The 9,737-nt window shown below is 35.1% G+C and overlaps 1 protein-coding gene across 1 annotated transcript; it reads right to left on the bottom strand.

Moving 5' to 3' along the window:
* Window positions 1-143: 143 nt before the first annotated feature.
* LOC110022039 lies at window positions 144-9,515 on the bottom strand. Its single transcript, XM_020720817.1, has 6 exons — window positions 9,385-9,515; window positions 9,268-9,295; window positions 1,572-1,775; window positions 1,302-1,423; window positions 754-1,184; window positions 144-675 (listed from the first exon to the last, which is right to left on the bottom strand). The coding sequence occupies exons 3-5, from the start codon at window positions 1,717-1,719 to the stop codon at window positions 1,128-1,130; spliced, it is 327 nt and encodes a 108-aa protein (XP_020576476.1). The 5' UTR covers window positions 1,720-1,775; window positions 9,268-9,295; window positions 9,385-9,515; the 3' UTR covers window positions 144-675; window positions 754-1,127.
* Window positions 9,516-9,737: the final 222 nt, after the last annotated feature.

Here is a 9,737-nt window from a genome sequence, read left to right as displayed (position 1 = left end):
CTAATAATCAAGCGACTGAAAATTCAGTCGCTAATTAACCGTTAAATTGTAGCAGAAAATAAATAAATAAATAAATAAGGGTCCCTAGCCAATGTGGTGTTACCATCCCATAACACTGTAAAATAACAAATAGAGAATGTCAATGAATAAAAGCAAAATAAAGATAACCACAAATACCAACAAATCTTCCAATACAATAGTGCCTGTAGAATAAATGAAAGAAATACAAACAAAGTTCTACACAGATAGAGAAAAAGAAACTAATTATTTTATTCCTCCTTGGCCAAAGAAAATTTGCAACAACAACGTGTGTGACGCTGCACTTACTCAGTACTCGCCTCGATCCTATTAACCACGGCATGAATAGCTTGCTCCGTCTCATTAATCCTGGACTCTATCTCACGTACTTCAGTAGCGAAGCTGTTAATCAACTCCTTCGTCAGTGCGACCACATGTCTGAAAACATTGCCATCAACCAATGATGACCTCTAGCTAAAATTAGAGAGATGCACCTCATAAACAAATTCCTTGGCACCGAAGCTGTAGATCCTCCCCTTATTTTTCCCCTTGACAGCTTCTCTCCAGGTCTCAACTCTGGGCAGTTAGTTAAACACTATAGCTACCAACTATTGCTGGGCTCTAACTCCGCGAATCCTTCAGGCACACATGCTCGTCCTACGGAAGATTATAAAAGGTAATTAGCATTGAGATAAAACTATAAATAAGTTTCATAAAAAAAATTGTTTAGCTTACATGGACATGGCAAAGTATGTCATCGACCCACCGGCACTTTGTCTGACACTAATGAGCGGGCATGCAACATGGTAATTGTGGGATCTCATCCCAGCGTCAACCTCAGTTAACATATAAAGGTTAGAAAAAAATGTAATTGTAGAAATCCTGTTGATGCAAGGAATACATCTTACTATCCACCTCCTGTACTCAGTATGTGAACCCGAGCCTCACTATGTGTAAGGAGGTACCAATGCCCCTACAGTTTGAGGTAAGCCTGATTCTGTTGGGTCATCTCCCTCGTCCCGCAATACTCAAGAGAGGTTCGCGCTTTTGACAACTCAATCCAAAAATCCTTGTCTATCTAGATAGAACTCTGCCACTTCTTGCAGATTTCAGTGAAATTTTCTCAAACTAGTTATGGCCTCAGTCTCGAAGTTCTGTTGATTCAGCTAATGATGCATAACATTCCATTAAAGTCATACTACAAAATAAATATCAAACAATATTAATTATTATTAAAGAGTAACTTAAGATTATAAATGTATTTCAAAATTATTTAACTTTACCTCACATTCTTCGAACCACATATCCCAAACCTCAATCAGGATCTTCATCCATGATAAATACAAAGCATCAAACTTACTATTACTGATATCTGTGATCTTGTGGACGAGTTGTAATATAAAACCTGTAAGAAAATAATATTAGCTGCATAATATAGTAGAAATGAATTTCAATTACTACAATTTAAATTACTTATGAATCTCTATCCAACTCAATCTATATCCGTCTAGAGATTTCCATCACAACAGGCTCGACAGGAGTGAAGGGCTTGCCTTGGAGGATGGATGTGGCAATGTGATGGGCATTGTAGGAGTGTGGTAGGTCTACATAATCGGAGGTGAATCGAAAGGAATGATCAGCACCGTTGTGGTGATCGATGTGGTGATTGTAACAGTTGTGCTCATCTACATGGTGGGTCATTAAGCCGCCTGCTTCTTCCTTCGGAAGAAACTGGAGACAATTGATCTCTGAGGACCATGGTTATCATTGCCACATGAAGTCATCTATAATAACTAAATTAATCTGACTAATTATTAGAAAAAATAACAAAAGTGAAAGTAGAAAACTTACGAAAGTAAAAGCATAAAATAATATAAATAAAAGTAGGAGACAATAGAAGTTAATGAAGGAAACACAAAAATAGATAGTGTAAAAAATAAAACCTACAAGAATCCATCTTATTCTAATTCATCAGATGACCAAGTGGAGGTTAAACTTAAAATTTCTTCATCTATCTTGTCTTCAAGCCCATCCACATCACAACTAACTTTTTCATATGCAACGGTAACATTCACTAAGGTATTCTCTTTCTTAATAGAATTAAGAGGAATGCAAAAATCTAACTTTTTTTTTGCTCCTGATGTGCGACTTAATTCAACAGTAGTTTGGACCTCAAAAGTCGCTTTAGGTCTAGTATTGATGACCATTGTTCAGTCAAGTTTGTTGCTTATTCCATTAGGGTATCCAAGGTAAAGCTGTCGATTCGGCTTAGTGGGTAGGGTTTGAGTTCGACTAGAAAAATACTCTAACCGAATATTATACGAGTAAAAAAAGTCAACCCAAACCTGACTCTTCAACCTACCAACCCAAACGAGACCCATAAAACCCATTTAAGGTAAACAATAATAGTTATTTGGGTTTATTTCGGATAATTTTGAGCTAATTGGGTCAATTTCAAGTCAATTTAAGATTTACGAATCATTTTCAGGTTGCACGTCAGCCCTGCTCCCCATCTCACAACTAAAGGAGCAATCTTTTTTGAGCTCTTCTTCACAAACGCTCCACACTCATTGTCAGAAGCAATGTCAATAATAGAGTTCAGGCGGTGGCCAATTGTGAGAGGGAAAGGCCAATCGAAGGAGCGAGTGAAATGAGAGTAACAAAGCAAAAAGCATCGAGCGAAACAATGAGAGAAAGAAAACAAGAAAAGCCTCAAGACTTTGCCTACCTCCTCTGCATCCTTTCTCTCAAATTCCCCCTTAGTAAACACTTCTCTCACAAAGAGAGAGAGACGCGTGAGGAAGGGTTCATCGAGGAAGAGAGGAGTAGGGGAGCCTCGCCGGTTCCCACCGGTGAACTAGCCGGCGGTGCGACCCAAAAGGGGAAGCTGAGCAAGCCTGAGAGCTTCTGAGAAGAGAAGGGGAGAGTCGCAGCTGTTTCACCAATGGGAGGCACTAGGGCATCATGAGGGTATGCTGTGAGAAGTGGCGTGAGGCTTAAATAAAGGTTTTAATTATTTTATTTTTTTAATGTTTTAAGTTATACACATTCATTTGTGTGTTATCTGTCCGTGCACAAAAATATATCAAAATGAGTCTCCTTCCTGGGTAAAGTCGAAGTTCCGGATGCGCTCACGTCATCCAAGGTCGTCTGGACAACTTCATGAACTACAGATCAATTTAACTCCAATTTGTGGGCGGTGCGACAAATGACATTCATCGATCCGATTGGGTCATTCGACAAATAAAATGCTGACTGGTACTTGTCTAGGCAACGACCAAAGTCTAGCAGAATGCTTTCGGCAATGAATCGCTCGACCATTGCCAAAGGGTCTCAAATTTGTGTCACAAGGGCCTTCATTTTATTTTAAATTTGGTTTTAATTTCGATCAGTGAATTATATGTGAATCTTGGTGTTTGTAAGTGTTGTGTATGTGGGCGGTCTAAGTGTATGTGGAGCTTCAAAGATCGAAAACCCCCAAGTCCCAAAAGATAATCCTAAGATATTCTCAATCTTGATAAAAACTCAACTTGAGTTTCAGTATGTTGGTTCCAATCGACTTAACTAGATGTCGAGGATTTGAAACTACACATATGAGACTACAATGAATCAAGAAACGCTCAAATTTCTAAGTGTTGTGGGTCCCAATACTATTCTTCTAGGAGAGTCAGTAAGGAAGTCCTGTGGCTAGATCCCAGGCCCTAGTGAGGGAAACAAACCTCACCAAAAATGAGATCAATGGTAAATAAAGAGGAGTCACCTTCCTCAATAGTTCCGGGTAGGAGAGGAGTGGAAGAAGGCGAAATATGGGAGTTTTTGGTCTATGTAAGTTGTGATCCCGTCGTTGCGTTCTCAGCTAGCTCCTACGGATTGTATTGCAAGGGTTCGGCGATGAAGGCGATGGTTTTGGACGAAATAGAGAAGGGTTGGAGGGACATGCGAGGGTTTCAAGGAGAGGAGAGGGCTTCAACTAGAGAGGAGCGAAAGGATAGAGGATTAGGCCAGAAGGGGGAGGACCGCAATTTTGGCTGTACAATGGATTATTTTTTATGACTTATACATGACTTAAAGTCTGTCATTTACTAATACTTTTATCGATGACTATTTATGTTGTTTATCATAAAAACACTTCGGTTAATTCCCTACCAGATGACGGTTTGAAGATAACCAATGATGTGTGACTGTCGATTAATATACGTTCATAACAGAAGACTTATGACATCGGTAATAATAAAAAAAGTTTGTCGAAAAAAAATATTATTGTTAATAGGCCATAGAAATTTTGTAGTTGTGCTGTTGCAAATAACCCAAACATAAGCCATTGCTAGACCAATAATTTACATTATTACCTACGCATAACACCAACTCTTATTAAAAAAAAACACGTTGGTTAGCACCCCGTCAAATGACAGGTTTATGGATAATCGACACAATATGTCCGTCAGTTAATACCTTCTTTAACCAACGGCATAAGGCGTCGGTAATGATTAAAAGCGCTGGAAAAAAATTTAACATTGATAAGCGACGACTTTTTGTTTGAAATTTCAGTCGATAAAATTAACAATTGAAATTTTAGTCGATAATTAACCGATTTTAAGTGAAAAGGCATATCAACTGATTTTCAATTGGTTATCGCAATGTTTCCTGCAGTGAGCATAAACTAAACTTAACAGTACGCATGAAATAAAATAAAATAATAAATAAAATAATAAATAAAATAAAAAGATATAATAAATTGCATCTAAGAGAGAAAAAAAATGGGGTGGATTAAGATTTTAGACAAGCAACTAAATTGATTCATAATCAGTGATTTATTTAATCTTTATCAAGTGTACTTGAGCAATATGTTCAGTCTTCTACTTAACTAGTAACATATAAAATGATATAGTTTATGTGTTTATTTTCCTATGTTTTTGTGCTTTTGGGTTGGCAGAGTATTCGAATTCACCATATTGAATACTTCCTTTTTGTTTTGACCAATATGAAAAGCATTCTAGTTTCTATTCAGTATTGGAGTATGAAGATAAGAAAAAGTTTTTATTATATTTTGTGTTCCTACCTATATACATATCTCACATGTTACTTCACTAAAAGCCAAAATTTATTATGAAACTTATGGGTTTCAAATTTCATAGACACCAATCTAAAACTACATGATAATACCACTTTGTTACATGTAAGTGCTTAAAAATAAGATGTGAAAAATCAAACATAGATGAAAATAAGAAATTATAACGAAAGAGACTCTATGATTTATATAGCTCTACTTCAACTTTACATACACATAGTGAAAGAAATCACCCAACCAACTTTTTAAGAAAAATAACATACAAATAATGGTGGCAACGTCAAGATCGCGTATGTGACAAGCAGAATATTGTATATGTAAGTGCCTTATTGCACTGTCCAACTAACCTGAAAAAATCATAATAAAAAGATATCTGATCAACAAAGCAAATCTTCTTCAACTTTTATGGTCCAATCCATTACCTCTTTACACCCGTCCAATAATCTCAGTAGGTTAATAATAATTAATATTTTAAAATTTTTTAACGAATTTTGGTTGACATAGTAATTTGAGTTTCACTTAAATTGTAATGTCATGTGTTTATTTACATGAATTTCACTTTGTATAGTGATTAACAGTGCCCTAGGTTTGAAATGATATTAAAACTAATCCACTTTTAAAATTTCACGGATTCAATAGTTGGTTTGATTTGTCTCAAGCACAAAATTCATTAAATCAATTCTAAAATTTTTGAGTATAAATGTCAATAGATGTCCGATCAAGCAGTTGTTTCAATGGCAAAAAAAAAAGTTAAATTGGAAAGGTGCAGTATAAATAATAAATTTTCAATTTCATATTTTGATGGTGAATATTTAATCGAAGGCTTTCAAAAACACCTCCTTGAAGTTGCAGATGATTTTTTGAAGCAGACATAATTGATTAAGTGTTGATTGTTAGTGAATCCTGGAGGTTGAGTATGTAGATTGTGTCTACAAGTTTACCATGAAGAAAACCTGTTTAATAAATTGAATTAATGGACATTACAATGGTAATGTAGAGAAACAATTAGAAGAAGCGAAATGGTTACAATCTTTGGTATTGGATTGAGAGGTTCGTGATTACTTATGCCATATTTTTGATTAAATCTTTAAGCTTCCAAGTATTCTTTATGATGTGCAATGGAGACATCAAAGTTATAGACAGTTTAGAATGTCTTGCGAAACCTCGAGAATTTTTTATGAGATGGTGAACGAACAAACTTCTAGATTCTTTATTGCTCTAGATTTTTCAATTTCTTAGACATACCTTGCTGCCAATGTTGATCTTTAACAACTTCACCATAAGAGGGGGGTTGAGTGTCATCAGCGAAATGATGTCCTCACTTTACAATAATTTTTTGATCGTCGAGTGCTATTTTGTAACCTTATTTGCATGGAATGACAACAACAAAATAAAGGCTGTGAGGAATTGTTGTGACAAAAGAATGTAACGAGAGAGATTTGATTGAGGTGTTTGAATTATTGAGTGAGTTTTGATTGTGAAGTGGGGCGTCTAGAGCAATTTTTGAGGCAAGGGAAGAATGGGAAAAGGATATGAAGAGTTTTGATTGTGAAGTAGGTGAGCCGAGCAGCAAGCGGCTAGGTTTTCGGGTTCCGGGATGAAATCGATAAGTGGTAATCTTACTCAGTCTGAAAACAAATTGACTGTAAAATTTTGGTGAGTTTGATGGAATCAACAAACATAAATCAGAGAATCATGATGAGGAAATTTTTGCATGTCATATTATGTGATTGAACATTTTAAATGACAGTGGATTTTATTTTATTTTGGTTGTAATCCATCTAGATTGAACCCTATATCACATAAGATTTGTTAAAAAGAGAAAAAAAAAAGGTAGAGACAAAGGAATGTTATAAGTTGTACACTTCAGAATCCTATATCAGTTTGGTATAATTGTAGAGCATTAAAGCACAGGTTCTCCATGAGGAAAGAAGTACCAAGTGCTTTGTCATACACTTGCCTCAAACTCACCATCTCAAATAAGCAACCTGAAATTTTAAATGACTTGGGAATTCAGAATATATTTTGTTCATAAGTTGATTTAACTTAAAAATATAATTGACTTGTTGAAACATACCTTTAACGGTTTCTCAGCAACCCAACACTTTTCCAAGCTGTTAAAATTTATTCTCTGTTCTTCCCAATGCCTAAAATCTCTTTTCTCCTTTACTGATGGTGTGCTAAAATCCTCACGGAAGCTCGCAAAACAGTTAGACACAAGTTCAGCTCCTTCGACGGCTACTAGAAATGATAAAGATGTGTAATACGTCGCATTTGTCAAAATGGAAGCAAGAGGAAAATAAATGTCTCAAATAGCGTGAAATAAAGATTACCACTTATCGATTTCATCCCGGAACCCGAAAACCTAGCCGCTTGTTGCTCGGCTCACCTACTTCACAATCAAAACTTTTCATATCCTTCTCCCATTCTTCCCTTGCCTCAAAATTTGCTCTAGACGTCCCCACTTCACAATCAAAACTCACTCAATAATTCAAACACCTCAATCAAATCTCTCCCATTACATTCTTTTGACACAACAATTCCTCACAACCCTTATTTTGTTGTTATCATTCTATACAAATAATGTTATAATATATAATTCGACATCCAAAACATATTGTAAATTGAGGGCATCATCTCACTAATAACTCAACCCACCTCTTATAGTCAAGTTGTTAAACATCAACATTAGCAGCAAGCTAATTGCAAGAAATTGAAAGATCTACAACAAAAAAGAATCAGGAAGCTTGTTACTCCACCATCTCATCAAGAATTCTTGAGTTGTCGCAAACATTCTAAACTATCTATAACTTTGATGCTTTCATTGCACATCATAAAGAATACTTGGTAGCTTAAAGTTTTAATCAAAAACATGAAATTAACTATCATGAACCTCTCAATCCAATAGCAAAGATTGTAGCCATTCCGCTTCTTCTAATTGTTACTCTACATCAACATTGTAATGTCCATTAATTCAACTTATTAAATAATTTTTTTCATGGTATGCTTGAAGACACAATCTACATATTCAACCTCCAAGATTCACAGACAATCAGTACCTTAATCAATTATGCGTGCTCCAAAAAAATCATCTGCAACTTCAAGGAGGTGCTTTTGAAAAGCCTTCGGTTAAATATTCATCATCAAAATATGGAATTGAAAATTTATTGATTATAGTATTTATATTGCGCCTTTCCAGTTTAATTTTTTTTTTTTTTTCCCTTGAAACAGCTGCTTGATCAGACTTCTATTGACATTTATACTAAAAAATATATTTTTGTTCGGCTCACCTACTTGAAGAAAGAATCAAACAAGAGCTATTTAGCGAACTGAACGCAAATTGTTCGCAAAAGACTAATTTTTTTGACAGCTCTAAGTATAATGGTGAGATACGAGTAGGGAGAAGATTTCTCATCAAATAAGAAAATCTAGTACCTTGAGTTCTCCATTTAGCTGGTTTTGGATAAGAAAACATAAAACCTAGGTTGATACTTGATCTTGATTTTGTATGGCCATCTCTTCAGCCAGAATGAGCTCTCGTACGAAGTAAAAGATACATGAGAGATGCAATAATTCTATAAAAGCTAAACCAAAACTTGATATTATCTTTACATGGAGAATGTAAGAGTAAAGTAGAAGAAAACGACAAGAAGCTGTGTACTGAATTATATGCATGAGGAGAAGGATACTCTATTATGGTATTGCAAAGTGATATATACTTGAGTGGTACAGAAAGTGGTTAGAAACTTGAATCCCAGACTGAACACTTTATAAATTAAGAAGGAAATGCTATGTTAAGCCATGTTCTGTAGCAATTAAATTTAATTTAAGAAGTATCTTAATCAGTCTGAAAACAAATGGAATGTAAAGTTTTGGTGAATTTAATGGAATCGGCAAACACAAATCTAGAGAATTATGTTGAAGAAATTTTTGCATGTGATATTATGTGATTGGACATTTTAAATGACAAAGTGGATTTTATTTTCTTATGGTTGTAATCCATTGAGATTGAACTCTATATCACATAAGATTTGTTAAAAAGATAAAAAAAAAGGTAGAGCCAAAGGAATGTTATAATTTGTACAATTCGGAATCCTATATCAGTTTGGTATAATTGCAGAGCATTAAATCACAGGTTCTCCATGAGGAAGGAAGTACTAAGTGCATTGTCATACACTTGTCTCGAACTCCCAATTTCGAATAAACAACCTGAAATTTTAAACGACTTAGGAATTCAGAATATATTTAGTTCATAAGGTGATTTAACTTAAAAATATAACAAATTTGTAAAAACATACCTTTAACGGCTTCTCGGCAACCCCACTTCTCCAAGCTGCTAAAATTTTTCCCTGTTCTTCCCAATGCCTCAAATCTCCTTTCTCCTTCGCTGATGGTGTGCTAAAATCCTCGCGGAAGCTCTCAAAACACTTTCAACACTTCCGAGGCAAGTTCAACGCTTCCGACGGCCACGGCTACTAGAATAGAAATGATAAAGATGTGCAATCCGTCACATTAGTTAGAATGGAAGCAACAAGAAGAAATAAATGTCTCAAATAGAATGAAATAGGTGTTGGATTAATTTTGGGATTACAATGTAATTAATAAATGTGTTGGGTCATCATTTAATAAGTCAAAATTATTGTGGAATAAT

The sequence above is a fragment of the Phalaenopsis equestris genome, unplaced genomic scaffold, assembly GCF_001263595.1.
Source record: "Phalaenopsis equestris unplaced genomic scaffold, ASM126359v1 Scaffold000164, whole genome shotgun sequence".
In the NCBI taxonomy this organism is placed as follows: Eukaryota; Viridiplantae; Streptophyta; class Magnoliopsida; order Asparagales; family Orchidaceae; genus Phalaenopsis; species Phalaenopsis equestris.
This window is presented reverse-complemented; position numbering and strand designations above follow the sequence as displayed.

Coding starts and splice junctions, on each gene's coding strand:
- LOC110022039 (XM_020720817.1), bottom strand. CDS start 1,719: ATGACCCACCATGTAGATGAGCACAACTGTTACAATCACCACATCGAT. Junction 1,424..1,571: donor TGCCACATCCATCCTCCAAG/GCAAGCCCTTCA, acceptor ATTTTCTTACAG/GTTTTATATTACAACTCGTC. Junction 1,185..1,301: donor TGTGGTTCGAAGAATGTGAG/GTAAAGTTAAAT, acceptor ATGCATCATTAG/CTGAATCAACAGAACTTCGA.